General features: G+C 44.1%; 1 protein-coding gene across 1 annotated transcript; it reads right to left on the bottom strand.

Annotated features, from left to right (window-relative positions):
• Window positions 1–554: 554 nt before the first annotated feature.
• AGBE (1,4-alpha-glucan-branching enzyme) lies at window positions 555–19386 on the bottom strand. The gene is made up of 15 exons (XM_089546973.1): window positions 18854–19386; window positions 18312–18478; window positions 15359–15474; window positions 14612–14737; window positions 13526–13670; window positions 12422–12512; window positions 11643–11852; window positions 10758–11001; window positions 9203–9301; window positions 8143–8253; window positions 6009–6180; window positions 5000–5184; window positions 3971–4101; window positions 2465–2582; window positions 555–718 (listed from the first exon to the last, which is right to left on the bottom strand). The coding sequence occupies exons 1-15, from the start codon at window positions 18946–18948 to the stop codon at window positions 671–673; spliced, it is 2058 nt and encodes a 685-aa protein (XP_089403099.1). The 5' UTR covers window positions 18949–19386; the 3' UTR covers window positions 555–670.
• Window positions 19387–19667: the final 281 nt, after the last annotated feature.

Genomic DNA, 19667 nt, shown 5'->3' with positions numbered 1-19667 from the left:
TAACGGCAAAGTAACGTGCGATACTTTTTTTCGGTAACGGTAACGCGTTACCTTTTTTTGTAGGTAACGTAGGACGGTAACGCATTCTTTTTTTCTTAGCGTAACGAGTAACGTATTTAGTTACTTTCTTTCGGTAACGCCTACAACACTGGCTACGAGCAAGGTGAGGATTCTGTAAGCACCTATTTTGCGTTGAGTCATTGCCTCATGAAATAGACGACTAATGGCAAGGGTCACAGCTCAACCATTTGGTAAGCCAACTACAGCTCATGCTTTCTACATGTACAGTGGTGAGCAGCCTTGTCTAGAGCGCTTGAGCAGTGCGCACTTGGTAACAAAAACCGAAATTAGAGAGCAGCCCCTCATTACAGGGCAAAGTTTTCGTGCCTGCTTTGTTTACGAGGCTATCTGGCACTACTTCCGTGCAAGCGTTGCAGCTGGACCCTAGAGGCGGCCACAAAATCTGGATTTGTTTGCAAGGAAGTGCACCGCCCGAGCGCTCTAGACAAGGCTGCTCACCACTGTACAGTGTGCACTGAAGAATTGTGTCCAAGTTAGTTCTAAGCATTGCTCTGTTCCATTTATTTGTGAACACTTTTTTTGCACTTGAAGCAACAGTAAGCCTAGCCGCAAAGTATTGCACTCTTTCTAATCATGCCTTCGGTGCCCGTCAGTCTACGCGCGCATAGATGAGCCCGACTCTGCTGGGAATGTATGCCTGCAAAGAAACAAGGCAGCATGTGTAAGGTCACTTCGCGAGCAAATAAGCAGTGCAGGTCACCACACAGTCATACAGTTACTTAGAGGGAAAACTGATGCTCTGATTGCTAATCCACCTCGGACATGGTGGTAAATTTTTTATTACACCCTGAAAGTGCATGGTACATTTGGCCAAAAATGTATCCTTGCAACTGAATTCACACTTTTTCCCGGTGCAAATGCTTTGCTCATTTTTTTGCCTAAATCAAAATATTCACTCCCATTTAATACAATTTTTTATTTTATTTTATTTACAAAATACTGCGGACACTGAGTCCAAGCAGGGTGGGCGAACAAGTCAATCAAGAGACAAAAAACGCAACATTTCAAAAAACAACACAATATAGAAAAAAAATTGGTTAAAACTCTTGGGATAATGGTTTAACTAGCTGATTCCAATCTGTTATTGTGCGTGGAAAAAACGAAAACTTGTAAGTGTCTGTTCTAGCGAATATAGGGGTTAGAGAACTGGGATGGTGTTGACGAGTTTGTCTGGTTGGTGCCGGCGTTAAGTATGATGAGGGATCCAAACCAAGTTTGTTATGTAATAAGAGAGAAATAAATTCTAACCTAAGCTTTCTTCGCCGATGTTCAAGTAGTTTAATTTTATTAATCTCCATTAAAGTGGTGGGGGAGTCAGACCTTGCATATTTATTAAAGATAAATCTGACAGCTCTTCTCTGTATTCTCTCCAGATTTTTTACGTTAGGTTTAGTATGCGGGTCCCACACTATGCATGCATATTCGAGTTTAGGTCTAATTATTGAAGAATAACAAAGTAGCTTAATTTTAGAAGGAGCATTTTTTAGTTTATGTCTTAAGCAGCACAATTTCCTAAATGCAGCAGAGCAGATATTGTTTATGTGCAAGTTCTACGATAGATTGCTACTTATTGTTACTCCTAGGTATTTGTAGTTGGATACTTGTTGAAGAGGGAGAGAGCCTAATTTATATGTGTAGCTATGAAGTATGGTTTTTCGGGTTATCGGCATATATACACTTTTGTCAGCATTCAGAACCATGCCCCATCGGTCGCACCATTCAAAAACGTTGTTCAAGGCACTGTCCAGGTCACTTTGATCCTCCTTATTAAAGAATTGCAAACCATACCACATGCACCAAGTGAGGTGACTAAACTTTTTCCAAGCATTTCAACGCAGAAGAGCTGAGCACTTGGCGGGGGAAACCGTGTACCCATTAGAAAACCACTGGGTACCCACTGGGTACCCACCGGAACTGGGGATTGAACCTAGCACCTCCCAAATACAAGGCAAATGCTCTACCACAAGGCAATAATTTAGAGCATCTCCGCTCAGTGGGAAGCATGGTGGTGCAACCATGTTCTTGAAGCTGAATCAATGTCTTCAGCCAAACATTAGTCAAGCCAAGTACTGAAGCAGCAGTACCTCCCGTCTCATCCTGTTCATCCACTGCCCTGCCACTGGTGGGGCTTGTGTAACCCTGGTTGCTCTCCCCGAGCAACCTCTCGTGACCAGTCATCTTTTTAACGGTGGTCAGGTTGTAATGATGCCACAAGGTCACATGACCTAGTTGGCCCACCTCGGTTACTTCTTTGTGGATTTCTCGCTCGCAATGCCGACGACAACGTTGCCGGATTATCTGCAGATCTGCTATCGCGTTAAAACGAGTGTGAATGCCAACTTCTACCTTGAGCCTACAAGTGGCACGACAGTGTTCAGCATACCTTGATACAGTGTCTTCGTCCAGCATAGGGCTCGTTGAAAGTCAAGGCGTCCACTCCTCGGTCAATGCGCTTGTGACCTCCAAATTCTTCGGCGTCCGAGTCCAGGACAATTTTGTACCTGTGGAGACGTCGTTAAGGAGCACCCAACACACAAAGCGAAGACTCCCATACCGTCTCACATCTGCCTCAGAGATAAGCTCTTGACCTGTGGTCAGCGACGGCTGCTTCAAAGAGACTGTGCAGCCCATGTTTGAACTGCAGAGAAAAATGTCAATGCTCTGTCACACGCTTCGCCTAGCACCTCTTGGAATATGGTATGTAGTGAGTACTCATCTCCTTTTCGTGGGCATCCCAAGTTCCTTGAGGTGAGGATCCATTTAGTGGTTGTTGCCTTGTGTGCATAGTATCATCATCATCAGCCTGACTATGCCCACTATAGGGCAAAGGCCTCTCCCATATGGCCTTATCAAATTTGTCGGCTTTCTATGCTTATACTTTTGTGTTACCACTCCTGCGATCGCCATTAAAATTTGGTCTAAAATTCGGGGTTTGAAGGAGGGGGGTTTGCATACCGAAGCTGTGAGCTGCAGTGCATAGTACAGTAAGAGGCCTCGGATTAATTTCAACCACCTGGTTTTCATTATGTGCACCGAGTCTTGGTACACGTGCAACTTTACACTTTTCTCTCCATCAAAACGAGGCCGCCACAGCCGGCATACAGGTTAACTTATGCTCATCAGAAGACCATCACTGCGTCTTATCCACTCTAGCAGGTAATTTGGTGACTGAGGTACTGTACTTAGGTGAAGTTTCACACCACCTAAAGTGAAATTAAGCATTAGCACTTGTGTGGCTGGCAAAAGATCAAAAGATGGTCATTCATATATAAAACTGCTCAGATGCATTCTTAGTCATACCACTACCACAGTGAAGTTGTTTAGAATTACTTCAAAGCAGGACACCTCGTGCTCTGATGCATTTACCCCCGTCAAAAGGCTACTGGTGACTCAATCACATGCCAGTGGCACCTAAACCTTCACTGAAAAAGTAACTTGCAGTATGCAAGCAAGCAAACACTAGTTTATGACATCCAGGGTTGGACAAAAAAAGCTAATCTAGTTGGTATTTAAATGCCTGGGCAAAGAAGTGACAATTTATATTTTAATTACTAGCTATTTTATCATCATCTATTAATTATTACCCCCCCCCCCCCCACTGCAATCCTTTGAGGAGTGATTGTGTGTTTGTAAATATAAATAAATAAAGTAGCTGTGCATGACCCCCCCCCCCTAAGAGTCCTTCCCAAGCCGGTCATGCATCACGGAACTACACATAGCAAGCTGTCAAAAAGTGTGTCCTACCTGCCCTACAAGGACCACATCGCCTAAATCACATGAATTGGATCACATGACCTGAGGAGCAATCTCATTGGCCGGCAGGTTAATGCAGGAGTTTTTGGCTGTGACAAACAATGGCAATGTTCACCTGAGCGCTGGAAAAGGATACTTTCCAGGTGTGTCGATGCCGACTTTGTAGTCCGAGAAGCTCCTAGACGGGTGGAGGTTGACCACAAAGAGAAGACCAGCTCTCTCGAAGGCTATCACCTTGTCATCCTCATGCTTCCAGCTGACATAACCCTTTCACGCAGAAAAAAGAAAGCGAAGCAAGTAACACACACCCATCAATGAATCCGGTACAAAGGATTGAGGACAGAAACGTGAAAGTCAAGGAAGAAAAGGAGAACTATAGAATTTCGATTTGTCTCTTAAATGTAAAATTTCAAAATTCTCTGTCATACAGTACGCGTCATACATATGTGTCCAATGGCCAGCACTTTCACTAAAAAAAAGTGGTGGCAAATAAAAATACTCAGGAGGGGGGGGGCTAGCGAGCGGTCATCAATGAGTACTCCCAAAGCATGAGTGAAAACAGCAGTACGCACTGCCTTCTGCTTTTACAGTTGAGATTGTGAATCCTGCAGTGCTTTTACGGAGACCAATGTTAATGTTCCTTGTTTTGCAGCATCATTGTCACTGGCGTTGTAACACATGACATTGCGACGCGCTGATTCGTTAGAATGAAGTGACATCACAACAATGCGCCATGCCAATCATATGTTGGTCCAAACACAGTGATGATACTCGTAACGTCGCGAGTTCTGCCCCTGCCTCCCTCCACCCTTTTCCCTAAGTGCATCTGTCACGCTGGACGCCTGCCTTATATACATGAATGAATAAGCGACCGTGCGTGACTGCATGACACACACCTACTCCAAACTCCTATCCCCACATCCCATACATTCACTCCGTAACCCTTTGACTGGTTTCTGTGCCCGGCTACCCTTATGCAATCGGCAAAAGGGGCTGGCATTGGCATTCTGCACGACCACAGCTGTTCCTAAAATTCGTATTACCACAAAGGTAAACATCATGTAATTTTTTTTTCAAGTTTAACTTTCAGTGCTGAATGCCAGCACAGTGCACCCTTCAATACTAGACTGAGCTGTGCGCCACAAGGAATACATGAGCAGCTCACGGGTGAAGCAGGTAGCCAGTGGTACTTCTCCTCCGTTGTATTGAGGGCCCGGTCAAAGTTGTTGAGGAACTTGTAGCGCAGCAGGTGGTCCTCCACCAGGTGCCACTGCCGTCGGGCATGGTGGTAGCTCTCGTTGTTGCCTATCCGGGGGAAGTCCAGCCACTCAGGATGGCCAAATTCATTTCCTGCAGTGTGGGAAAGCTAGCGTCAGCTAACGAGGTCCAAGTTCAGTGCTGTCACAGTTTCAAGGTGGCAAACTAAGGAGGAACAAAAAAAAAAGAGCCTAAGAAGCATTAGCTGCTACATTAGAATCTTGACGAAACAAATCTCATCGGGGTCACAAAATATATATGTATAATCCGAAATTTGTGTCATCGCAAGACGAACAAAATCAGTGTCCTGAAGCTGCTGAACCACTGAAAATCCACTCACATAAACCCATTTAGTCTGACAGGATTTATTTAATGCCACGCGCCACCACCCAGTACCGTCAGTGCTCGCAGATGCGATCACTCAAAAGACTCAAAAGCGCAATTTTTCAAATATTTTTTTTTGCCCCACTAAGATGGGCTTCATTGGGCTTGCAAAAACACAGCACACTAAGGAGACCCGTTAGCTAAATGTAAAAACTCGCTGAATGGCTTTTTTGATAATAGTATCCCGCACTCAAAAACATGGCACGTAGGTGCATCGTTTTCAGTTTGTCGGCGCTTGAAGAAAGTGGGACACATGCGTCCCGCAGCTGCACAAAGGGTTTATTGCAAAAGCAAAACGTTCGCACATTGGCAGAACTATGACCTGTAATTGTTTGTGTGCCCATTTAAAAAATCGACAGATAAACTGGCAGATCTTCACTGCAGTTTGGCATGTTCCCTCGAGCGAAATGCTACAGACCAGCTGCGGAAAGCTTTTCATATTTTAATAGACAAACAAGCTGCACAACCTCAATGTTTAGCTCTGCAAACAGTGCCACAAGAATGCAACAGAAGAAATAAAAGATAGACCTGACCAATGAAGTTTAGCCAAGCCTCGCCACCCAGAGCGTGCGTTATCATGCGGATGATCTTGTGCAAGGCAAGGCCACGGTCGATGATGGGCGTGAGCTCGGTCAGCACTGACATGTTGGTGTACATCTCCTTGTCCATCAGCCAGAAGGCCAGCGTCTTGTCTCCCACCAGGGCCTGAGAAAAAGCACCCACAGGTTCACCTTGAACGGACCATGCACTCCATAAAGGCAATGGCAAAGCCTTCCATAAGTAATTTTTTTGGCAAGGGATCCAAAGGGGAATGTCAAAGACGGCAGGTGTGCTCGCTGCCTGTACTATACTCCACAACAACTTTTCTTGACAATGAAGCCAAGGCCACTGAGCCAAAACACTCCTTTCTTCCTACGCAGCAAATATAGCCCCTGTTGCAGTTATTAGTTCCCTGTTAAAACATAGTATAATGGTAACACTCATTATTTAAGGCGTAGTTCTAACATCAATGTGCATTTTTAATCTTAGAAGGTCATAGAAAAAACAGTTTCTTTGATACAAGTTGTTTACACTCCGTTTCATACATAGACAACGTTGCGGAGGCTGTGGAAGTAGTGCGTCCGCGAAACCACACTACTTCGCCATGTATCATTCGTTCTTCTCAAAACTCCGATGAGCGTTTGAACGGAAACAAAGAGCGGTATAAAACGCTGGAGTAACATTGCGAATCATGGTCAAAGCTGTAGGGCGTTCAGTGTTCGGGCCCTCTAGCTATAATTTTCGTTGAGTTCAAGCTATTTTTTGGACGCAGATTAAGTACGAGAGATTCGCTCTACCAACCGCCTCACCAAGGACATCTACCAATGCTCCGATCTATTCCGACAACCTCTCACCTATGAAGATGTTAAAATATTATCTCATCGCATAGCAATGAAAGCTTCAGCTTGACATAAGTTGCACCCACTTAAACAAGCCAGTATTAGTTACTGTTGCAAAAAATTCATTGTTTAGTTCTTTGTAACCTCTGTGTAACATAAAACATAAAATTATGTTGGGTTCCAAGCCATGTTAGAATTGATGGTAACGAGACAGCGGACGCATGTGCTGCTCAAGCCCACAACAAGGAAATACAGAAAATAAGCATACCACATAATGATTGTATGAAGCTAGTTCAGAGTAGACTGAGGAACAAATGGCAGAGCACATGGAATAGTCAGATAAATAACAAGCTACACTTAATAAAACCAATATTAGGGGAATGGAAATCATGCACACATCAGGAACGTTTTTTTTAAGTTAATTTATGTCGCTTACACACACCTTACCCACAACTTTCTACTAACAAAACAAGACAAACCTACCTGTGAAAAATGCGGAGATGAACTGACAGTAACTCATATCTTAATCTCATGTATAGAACTTGAAACACTCAGAAAGAAGTTTTTTACCCCATTTTACAACCAGCACATCCCTTTTCATCCGTCATTGATTTTAGGTGAAGAAGCTCTTATTGATAAGTCAAGCGTTTTTAACTTTTTAAAAGAAGCCAATGTACTCTCGAAACTCTGAACAATGGTCAGTTTTTTACAACTTGCGAATTTTTTTCGAGCCACACCTCAGCCACCCTCTCGTCGTGAGAAGAGGGCTGAGGTCACTATTCTATCGGTTGGGATCCTCGACATCCTTGCCCAGCCAAGGATGGACGCTGAGGCTACCTGACCTTTTTAATGTTTTTACCTTTAGTCATTCCTAAATCTCTTGTTCTCTATTATTAGTAGGTAGGTAAACTTTTAGGCCCTTTACACCACTGATCACTTTTCACAATTTTAATAAATCACGCAGAAATTATTTCCTATACCTTGTTCTTGGCGCATGATGGCCTTAGTTGCCTATGTGCCAATAAACCCAACACAACACAACTCTGTGTACAATGTCACCATCTTTAATCAAGTGTCTCTAATCAGTGGCTAGCTTTCAATTAAAAGGACAACCTGGTGCAGTCAAGGAGGACCACATTTTGACAACCAAAGCTGTAAGTATTTCTCTGTTTCCGTACAGCATACGTCCCTATTACATCGAGCATCTAGAACCGCTACCATATTCACTTTACTACACAACCACATATTAATGGGTTTCTGTTAATCTGAACCAAATGCCTTCACAGACCTGGTCGTGAGATTCTGCGTAGGCCACCGTCTTCTCCATCCACCGCCGGTTGCACATGGTGTGCACAATGTTGCCGATGTTCCAGTCTTCGTCCTTCTGCTCCTTCAGCAGCTGCGTGATCACAATGACCGCCAACAAGTTTCTTCGCAAAGTGCGACACAAATTTCACCGCAATACACATTCTTGAGCCACAAAACAACACTCATCCCCATCATCAGCATCCCTAGTCCAATGCAGGTCGAATACCTCTCCCAGTGATGTACAATTGCATTCTGTGTAGGGATAGGGTGGTCAGCTGTGGCCACCCTATCCCAGTCAGCTGTGGCCACCCTATCCCCACAAACTCTTTGTAGTCTGACCTGCCCACCCGACTTCTGTTGTCTCTGCTGCATGTTCCTTCTCTCGGAATATCTACATTCCATTAACTAATGAGCTATTAATGAAAAATATGACAAACGTTATGTGTCAGGAAAAGAGCAGAGTGGATCAGGGAACAAATGATGACACAAAAGAGAAAATTTGCATGGGCAGGCATTTAATGCGGATAACAGATAATCAATGGAAACACTAGCGTAAGGTCCCAGTTTCCATTTTTTTTTGTTAAAAACAATGAATCTACAGACCCGAGCAGACAGACTTAGTCTTGCTGCAACCGCTTTTGATTATATGAAATTTCTTCAAAGCAGAAGAGATTTTTTCCACATAGCTATTGCAGCAAAAATTACATCACTTGCAGTTTGTTCTGGTGCTTTACCACTTTTAATCGAAGCTTTCGGTGCAATTCCAACTATTTAAATGTTGGTTAACCAATTCTCCACATAAATTAAACGATACTCCTGTTTACTGAAGTACACTGAAATATACTGTTTCAGTTCCTGTCTCACAAACCGCGCCAGTTACATTTTTCTTTAAACCTTTGGCTCACATTCACTGAGACACATCTTATAGCCAACCAGAAGCAGTATGCTCAAACTTGCGTCCAATTTTTTTTTTTTCTTCAAGCAAAAAGACACCCTCTGCTTGTCTATAAAAGGACACCCCGCACCACGAGAGCACTGACCTTGATCCAGAGGTCAGGGATCGCCATGCCCAGGCGGTAGTCGAAGCCTCCGCCACCTTCGTCCACAGGCCGACAGAGCGCTGGCATGCCAGACACATCCTGCAAAGGGAAACTTCTTCACGGTGGCATTCTGTTTGTTTCCCCCGAAAGCGGCAAGGTCGGCTAGCAAAACACACTAAATTTCTTTTAAAGCATCTCAAATGGCAAGCTACCAAATGTCATGAGAGTTTAACAACGCTGAAATTCGGGCTTGTTGGTTCATACTTCGGAGCAATAGTGCAAACAGTACAAGGGACCAAGAATGAGTAGACTAGTATGTGGGCCACAAGAAATGCCGCAGTAATGGTTTCCAAATTGATTTCGACCACCTGCGGATCTTCAACATACGCCAAGATCGGACAGCACAAGGGTGTTATTTGCTTCCTGTTCCCACTGAAATGCGGCTGTCGCTCTAGCGGCGGATTTATGGAGAAATCTTGAAGGGGCAGTTAGGAAGCAGGGTGGTCCCACACACTCACTGTGCTTTCTTTATATTTATCTAAAAAAAAGGAATCAGTGTGCTTCTGCAGTAAAAGTTTCCCATTTGACCAGTTCATTAGTCATATACCAGGTGTCATATACCACATGCCATGTACGATGTCATATACCATGTCATATACCACATTAATACATGCTTTGGCGGACATTGAAAAGCAGGTGAATAAAGTGAGCAAGTTAGCCGCTTAGCTAATTTCTGATAATTAACATCTTAACTGTCATAATTAAGCAACCGGCTGAAATTGGAGATTTGTAGCCGGTCGTTAGTAATAGCCATGTCAGTTTTTTTAGAATTTCGAAAACCCGATAACCCTTGGCGCTGTGGCCCAACAAGTTTTGCTACCATTGTGCCAAAATACATGTGCTTTCGCAAAAGATGCAGGCAAAACAACCCGTCCACTGCATGTAACTAGTCGAAATAGCCAAATTTTGCCAAGCCACAGCGCCGAGGGTTTCGAAATTCAAAGACTGATGGCTATTACTAACAACCGGTTACAAAGCTAATTGCAATCACTAACACGTTTTGGCGGACTAGTTGGTTAAGCATCTTGAATAAACAGCGCGAACGAAGACGAGCACAAAAGACAAGAAAACAAGAAAACAGCGCTGTGTCGTCCGTTTTCTTGTCTTTTGTGCTCGTCTTCGTTTGCGCTGTTTATTCAAGATGCAATCACTAGCCTAACCTTTATAATAAAAAAATTAATTATCAGAGATTAGTTAAGCGGCTAACTAGTTAACATCATTTACCTGTGCTCTGATGTCCGCCAACGCAGGCATTATTCTGCCGCACAAGCCACCTTCATACTTGAAAAAGCCTATTTTCAAAAATTTTGGTTCACTTTCGCTGCAACACCTCGTATATGTGTTTATTCATAATCAGTTTGCATTCATTAGCCCGTTCAAGTTTATGCACCAGTTAGGCATGCTACTCAAAGGTATGGTTTAGAAGCCTGATGTGGCTCTTCAGTATGTTGCTCCACTAAGTGTTAGCTAGCCCGGGAATAAGCACGAGTTGCACCTCTGCTATGGTGATGGCGTTGGGGTGGAGTGTGTGGATCATGTGGTTCGCCAGCATGAGGTAGACGAGTGCCTCGGTGTCCGTGTTGAGGCCAAAGTACTCGTTGTAGTCGCCGCTGAAGCCGTGGCCCATGCCGTGCGAGTGGTACAGCATCGAGGTGACCCCGTCAAAGCGGAAGCCATCAAACTGGTACTCCTTGAGGTACCAGTGGCAGTTGGAGAGCAGGAAGCGCAGAGTCTCCATCCTGCAGGTGGCAATAAAGGTGGTACACCGGTCAGCGATTTCATCACACACCATCTTTGGCAGTGCAGGCATGTGTCAAGTGCCTCCTCAGATTGCTCCACAAATATGAAGGACATATACAGGGCGACTTCTTTTATTGGTTTATTAACGTCCCAAAGTGACTCAGGCTATGAGGGACGCGTAGTGAAGGGCTTCGGGAATTTCGACTACCCGGGGTTCTCTAATGTGCACTGACATCACACAGTACACGGGCCTCTAGAATTTAGCGTTCATTGAAATTCAGCCGCCGCGGCTGAGACCGAACCTGCGTCTTTCGGATCAGCAGCCGAGCGCCGTAACCACTGAGCCACCGCGGCGAACTTTACATATTTTTATTTTAAAAACTGTGAGAGATACGTCGGTATGGTCTGTTAAGCTGCATTGTACCGCAAACGGTACAATGCAAAAGAAGTAGTCTAGGGGGTGCAGAAGAAATGCACGTGCTCAAAGGTGACACACCACTGCCAGAGGAAAAGCTCAGGAGAGGCATTTATAAAATACACAACTGTTATGCCGGAAATTATGACAACAGTAGCAATGATTGCCAAACCAGATTTGGCATAATCCTGCAGTAGGCGACAACATAGATGTGCGAGAGCTCACTGTGTATAGTCGAACAGCCGACTGTCCCAGAGTGGGTGCTCTCCACGGCCTCCGTCATGGAAGAAGCAGCTGTTGGTGCCGTCGAACTGGTTCAAGCCGTCCAGCACATTTTTGGATGCATGGCTGTGCACAACGTCAAGCAACACATAGATGCCCATCTCATGTGCCCGGTCCACAAGTGCCTTCAACTCTTCCGGTGTCCCGTATCGACTGCAACAATCAGAGTGAGAAGGCAGTGAAAAATTACTTAGCACTTTTTAATTGCACGAATTAGTTTTGCACGAAATTTCCCTCACAAATGCCTCAAAATGTTCCCATGATGGCAAGTGCGTCTCCTAATTTCATCAGTAAAAAAAGCCATTTCAGATAAGAAAAGACACTTTTCAGTTCTCACCAAGCCTCCAAACTATTTTGAAGAAAAGCTTCCCATTTTTTCACCTTCCAATGGTAATAGTTGAGCTGTAGTGCTGAAATGTCCAACAGGACTTGTCGATCGATTTACTGACTCATTTAACTGATTAACTGACTGATTGAATGACCAACTAATCTGATTAGCAGACTAAATGACAATGCAATTTTAATATTAGTTTTACAGTGTGATTTGGCTTTTCTGCCTTGAATGCTATTCACTCGCAACAGCAGTTTAATTAAATAATAAGCAAAAAATGCAATGATAAGAATTCCTGCACATTTGATGTGAGTTTCTGATTAAAACAGGCCACAACTCCTGCTTACAGGCAGTATGACTTCAGACATGGCTAAGAAACAAATATGTTTACCTGGATGCAGCAAAGAATGATGTCACTTGATAACCAAAGCTGGCATAATAGGCATGCTCCATGACAGCCATGATCTGGATCGCATTGTAACCTGGAAGCAAAAGAATGTGTTTATGCGCAACTGACCGATTTCCTGAAGACATAAAGCTACGCAGGAGACAGGACACAGAAAAGATGCAGACAGGACGAGCGTAGTCCTGTCTGCCGATTTTTTTCTGCTCATTTAAGACACCGACTAAGAACACTGGCTACAGGCCCTGAATTACCACTTTGAAATGTTTAATATGCTCAGTGCATACCGTACAATGCCGCAAACATCCTGGCTAATCACTGTTGCTATGCATGACATGCAGAACTAACCAAGCGGGCGCTAAAGTTGGTTTTTCCTCATAGCTGAACATTATTTCAAAGTCGCTCCTGGCATTCAGTACAGTGTGAGTGCAGCTTTCGCTGGATCATAGTGCCACCGCAAGCAAAATTATCAGTTCAGCGGAATGAACCAATCAGCATGCAAAACAGTCATGAATATGAAAGCCAAAAAGTGGTGACGGTCACTGAAATCAAAGAACGACAGGAGGATGGCAGCATGTTTAACCAAAACACGATTCTGATGCTTTTGTTCAGAGCATAGACAAAGTTACAGAAACTAAACTTGTCATTTGACTGCACTGGATCCATTAATCTATCTGGCAGGCTCACTACCATGGGAGCCAAGAAATGGCATACACCATCAAGCAGATACCCACTTCTGTCTTCAGTCATGTCCCAAGTGTCATCCATAGGCAGACAAGAAAGTTCCACATCCATTAACACAATTTTAAGTGGTGCTCGTTAGGCCAAGGTGCACTTCCATACACAAATACACACAAAAGTGAAAAGCAGTATCTCTCTTCTCTACTTCAACTTTAGTGGTAGTTACACATTTTATTGCTTGTTTATTAGTTGTTTCCATTGAGAAATGAATCAGCTAAATCATGGAATGTGAACACACTGAAAACTACACCATCTCTCATCTTGCTTTTTCCATGGCATAATGCTTGCAGTGTGCGTGTGTTTGTGTGTGCTGCTTTGGCAGTCCTACTTCAGTTGAGCCAAGCTTCTCACCCTGATACTGGATGCGTGGAAGAACATTGTTCATGAAGTTTGCGTAGTTGGCCACCCAGTAGTCCTCCGAGGCAATGCCAATGTGGCACTCGTAGATGCGAAGGCTCTTGGGCACAGGCACCTTGGGGTGCTTGAACTTGTAACGCTATGGCAAATGGGGAAACAGAGAAGGTTAAACACCTTCAAGATAACATTACCCTGTGCTCACTGTATGTTGGCTTATTATTAACGAGCATCATTGAAAATACATTGATATCTTTGCCACGTGTCATTTCCACAACCCATTGAACGTGTTTCTCAATGCCAAAGCAGCGACTTGGAGAAAAATCACCTTCATAAAAAATTCAGGGGACACTTTGGCTCTCTAAAGTGCTGCAAGGCGAAAGCCTTTCCTTCCGCACTGTTTTTCATTGACTGCGAGACTGTTTATGCTGTACTAGTGCTTTATTTGACTACACACTTTGACTACAGATTACAACTACACACTTTGACTGCCAACTCTGACTGCTTCGATGAGTTTGGTTGTATCCATGGCTCTGTTCGCAGTAATGAGGTATGTAATGTGGTCACCCACGGACGCCTTACGCCCCCTGTCGGAGCAGACGACAACTATTTTTTATTAGTTGTCGTCTGCTCCAAAAGGGGGCGTCAGGCATCTGTGGGTGACCTCATTACTGCGAATCCGCGCACTCTGACGTCATAACCATTTCGACCAACCGAAAAGCGTGACACCTCTGCTGACAACCTTCTGTCGACAATGCTGAGACATGAAAGGCTTTCGCCTTAACATTTTTTTTCACCGCCCGTGCATACAGCATTGCTTGTTTCTGAGCACTAGGGCAACCAAGACATCATCAACACTTGGCATGATGATTACACATCAAGCAGTACATATCAGCCTTAATAATAAGGTCAATGAAGAAAAGTAACTGGCATGGACTGGCACATGTATGTGACCAGCATGGCCACTGAAAATGCTACACAAAATATAAAGCAAATTTAAAGCACTACGCATGTGTCCCCTAGCCACAGCACTCGTAGCTGCAGCCGTGGTGTTCCCCTTGTTTTCTTCCACCACCTGCCTACCTCTGCCTCAGGGGGATTCCAGAAGCGATGCTCGTAAAGGGGGTTGGTTTTTTCTCTGGCAACGTACGTCGCCCATGGACTGTTGCGGTCAGCAAGCTCTCCGGTCTTCTTGTTGAGAACAACAATCTGAAAGGAGAGACATATGCCAAGCCATATTTGCACTGTTCTGATACCCTCCTGACGATCTTCATAGACTGCGTGCTAGCTGAATTGCAGCACAGGTTTAGAAATGTTCTTTAATGTAGTTGAGCGAATTCCCTAGGTGGAGCAGCTATTCCAATAGGAGGTTTTAACAAATACCCTTGTTATCCATCTGAGTGGATTCACGCACCTGCAACAAGAGAATGCTATGTAGCCTTCTCAAATCTGCACGGCGGAAGAAAATTTGTCTAGAACCTTGTCTAGAACCTTTGTCTAGACATTTGTCAAGAAGGTCAGTATTATTAGGGATTACCTCCCTTATTTTCGGTGCTTTTTTAGGAGCACCCATGGTGCAGCTCAACTTAGCTCCACCTTGGGCACTTCTCACAAACTAATGATGTCTCTATTTGATGATGTAATGATGTCACACAAACTAATGATGTCTCTGTTTCTCCGAAAAGTTAAACACTGATAATATCCAGTACAGTGGCATTCAGAGACTGCATAACGTAACAGCAGACACAAGTGGTACATCCAGAAGGGTCCACAGCTTGTTACCACACAGAAGGGGAACAAAGTGTCATTTGGTGAACAACAGCGACCTGCCTTGACTCTGTCCAGGTGTTTAATCTGGCAAGAACCATCGGGATTTGGAGGCAGTGTCAGTTCCCACTTGCCGAAGGGAAGCTTCTTGAACGGATGTGTGAGTCTCTCCCAGGCATCTACAGAGATGCAGCAGAACAGTAACACATTAGTGGACAAGCATGATTCCATGCTAAAGACAGTGCTGATGCTTTTGAACAAGGCTAGAAGCAGTCAACTTAGCATCTGAGATTCTGTGGTGAGACTGAGGGTGCCAAACCTGAATATTTTACCTGCAGCTCTTGTTTCGAGCAGACCCAAAGCATTCAGTTAGGTCAGCCCCAGAGAAAGAGCACACATTTTTTACTTGGCTGCATTTTTGTTAAAGATCTTAAATTCCCAATTTGAAGTTTTGCATTTCCTTAGGCTTTTCTTCAGTACTATATTTACTCGCATAATGGACTCACTTGCACAAGGAACACAGCTGTCATGTTGTCTGTCAAAACATAAATTTCTGCTGATATACCAGGTGTTTCAGGGAAGCCTGCCACTAATATTTAAAAATTGGTTTTTAGAGGTTAAAAAATAGCTTTTTCGGCAAATTAATACAGGTGATGGCGGACATCAGAACACAGATGAATCATACGTTAGCTAGTAAGCTGGATAAATGAACCCTAATAGTTGGCTTGTTGAACTATTACAGACAGGCACCTGGTTGCACCTAGAGATTTCTACCTGACCGTTCGTAATAGACATATCTGTTCTTATAATTTCGAAGATGCGATTATCCTTGGCGCTGTGGCCCAACAAATTTTGGCCATTTCTCAAGAAAATTGCATGCCGACTGCGTGCGCACAGCGACGTTCATCAAATCGCGTAACTCCGCGGTGCATGTGCCATGTGACATTCTCTGCTCCACCCGTGCTGCTCGCCGTTGCTGACTGCTCCTGCTGAGACAGGGACGAGGAGGTCACGTGACACATGCACAGCGCAGTGACGTTCACTGTTGGGCGCCACTTTGCGGGCGCACAGCTTTCGAATTACGCTAGAAATGGCCAAAATTTGTTGAGCTACAGTGTCAAGGGTAATCGGGTTTTTGAAATTCTTATAACAGATATGGCTTTTGGTTTGGTTTGGTTTATTGGGGTTTAACGTCCCAAAGCGACTCAGGCTATGAGAGACGCCGTAGTGAAGGACTCCGGAAATTTCGACCACCTGGGGTTCTTTAACGTGCACTGACATCGCACAGCACACGGGCCTCTAGAATTTCGCCTTCAAGAAATTCAGCCGCCGCGGCCGGGATCGAACCCGCGTCTTTCGGGTCAGCAGCCGAGCACCATAACCACTGAGCCACCGCGGCGGCTGATATGGCTTTTACCATAGTCCTTCAATGCTTTTATGCTATTACTAATGGCCAACTATAAAGCTCTAACTGCGACCGGGTGCCTATCTGTAATAGTTAAACAGTGAACAATTAGAATTTAGTTAACTAGCTTACTAGTCAACATCATTAGCCAGTTTTCTGAAGCCCACCAACACTGATATTACTTTACTGAAAAATTCACCTTTTTACCTCAAAAAGACAATTTTTAAAACCTAGCAGCAGGCTTCCCTGAAACACATGGTACACCAAGTGTAAAGAACACACCCACCGAATTTAATAATTTTGTTGGGTGAAAAAAAAAAAGAGTTCATTATGCAAGGAAATCAAGTAGGTCATGGGGAAACTTGACCACTAGGGGCAACATGCGAATATCTCGTCAATCTTCGCTAAACTTGAGCCTATCTGATAAAGCTTCAAATTACTGCTAAGTTCATTGGGGAGCGGAGAAAATCGTGCACCAACTGGCCTGGATACCTCCCATGGTTAAAATAGCACAGCTATATACATCCAGATGTAGTTATTGGAACTATAAACCAATTTTAGCTTCACCTCAACTGGAGGGAAATATAAAACAGCATTATTCCTGCTAAAGAATACAGCTTTTTGTTGAGCTCCGATATGGACCATGTTTTGTAGTGAGGCATGACAGAGCATGTACTCACTATAAAACAAGCCCAAACTGTACATGATGTACACAAGGGCACATTCATGACGACAATACTGTGGTGCATCTAGGCAGTATCGATTTAATTCTACATTAATGAGTACTATTAGCAGCCATTAGTATTTATCTCCAAGAGAGGCTCCACTCATCACACATCCATGTTAAAAAAAAAAACATCCGCTCATGAACGCAACATATTCAATTTACACGAAGCCTGAGCAGCTAACAAAGTTTAATAGATGCTATCTGGTTTTGTCCTAGAACAGAAAGCAATGAATGATGGCCACTGATATCTGGTGATAGACACCTATACTTCCTATACATATACTATACCATACACTAAATACTATACTATATATACTATACTATACTATACTACAGATACCAGATTTACTTGCACAATAGACACGTTCACACAACAAATGCATCTACTGTTTTGACTGTCAAAAAAATTTAATTGATTTTTTTAGAAAAAAAAAAGGCATTCATTTTGCAAGTGGCTACATCATTTCAGGAATGTTCAGTTATAAAAAATAGTAGAATATTTCGAACACATTCCAAGTGCCTCTGAAATACCCGCATGAGATATATGTCCATAGAATACAAGAATGACTGCTCTACAGTAATTTACTGACGACTATTACTGCATACAGAATGGCCCTTGCTGCGTCTTTAATCCTTCGTAACTGCTGACACAGCATAACTGTAAATAACGCACACTGAGTACAAAGACTGTCTCGGCACACTTTGCAAATGAAAGACAATCTATTTCTGCCCGGAGAACAAAATCACAAGTGCAAGCATTCTGGCCGCAAACAGAGCTGCTCCCATTGACATCACCTCACCGCTAATCTTCCTCAGAGGTATGCCACACTGAAGAGCTTTTATCTCCTCATTTAAGCATTGTGTTCAAGTGTCGTGCCACTTACTGAAGTCTCCACGCAGGAACAAGGCTTCAGCACCGGGGGCCCACTCCAAGATGTGAATAGAGTTGTCGGGCATGCAGTGAATTCCATACTTCTCGTAGCTTTTACAGAACTCCAGAAGCCCTTCACTGTTCTCTATTCTCAGCAGCTGTTCTTTGAAGCACTTATACCTGGGAAACAAAACAAGCATTGTCTAATGAGGCGCAGGTGGAAAATTCATCTAGAGCACCATACAGACCTCGTGATTTCTGTTCAAATAATGTTTGAAAAATCGCGCTAGTTAATGTATTGCCGGCCAAGTAATACCGTTGCTTTAATTCAGCACATGCATATAGCCAATATAACGACAGTAGTATATTATGCAACGCTAACAGGCACTTCAACTATTCCGAAATTGAAAATTTTTTAGCAGTTTAGAAGAAAGCCGAGCCGGTTAAGCGAAATCATACAATGCCAACCGGATTGCAGTTTGAAAGCGTGTTCACACATACACTTAACGTCAGACCGCCATAACGTCAATGTCAGTTGCAAGGTCACGCACTTACCTTCGCCTGATTTCGTTTTCGTGATTCTTGAGGTACGGATCGTGCTTCAACAAGTGCTCAATGCAAGGAACCGGCACGTCCATGTACGATGCCATGGCTGACAGGCAGTTACAGAGGGGGCGGGGGCGTTGACTGCACGGCGCTCAGCGAGATCACGTCAAGCCGCTTGAAGGACACTTCAAGTCTGGCGCGGAAGGAGATCGCCGAAAGCAGCCAGCCTTGAGCCAAGATGACATCAACGCGGTCTACGATAAATGACACATGACGCTGGCTTGCCAACCGTGGCAACGACAACCACCACGGTCAAGAGATTTCCCTGCGGCTGACAACAGCCGGCCGGCAACCGCCAGGTGTCCCTCCTGCCGAGACGCGATCAAAACCAAAGCGACCAAAGCTGCCACAGCTTTACGCTCTCTTGCTTGCACAAGCCCACCAAAATGGTCGGTGTTGGCGAAATCGAGCGCGGAAATGATGAAAATAACCCTGGCAGCTCTGGCATGAGCTCCACATCAGTCGATGTGAACGTAAGGGACCCAGAGTGAAGACCACTGAGCGGTGTATGATAAAGGCCGTTGCCCTCGGTACCTGATAGTGAAAGGTCATTGACCTCAGAAACAAAATCGGTTATTTAGAAAAAGCTAGTTGAATTGATGGAATTTGGCAACGCATGCGCCGCGATCGCACTGTAGTTCCTGTGAGAACGAGGCAAACGAACCACGTTTAAACCGCCAGAGGGCGCAGCTATTGTGTGGCTTCACACTGTTCGAGAACAGGAGAGTGCGAAAAGAGCTCTAGTACAAAAACTAATGTCATT

This window comes from Amblyomma mixtum, chromosome 1, assembly GCF_055824585.1.
Source record: "Amblyomma mixtum isolate Tamu chromosome 1, ASM5582458v1, whole genome shotgun sequence".
In the NCBI taxonomy this organism is placed as follows: domain Eukaryota; kingdom Metazoa; phylum Arthropoda; class Arachnida; order Ixodida; family Ixodidae; genus Amblyomma; species Amblyomma mixtum.
This window is presented reverse-complemented; position numbering and strand designations above follow the sequence as displayed.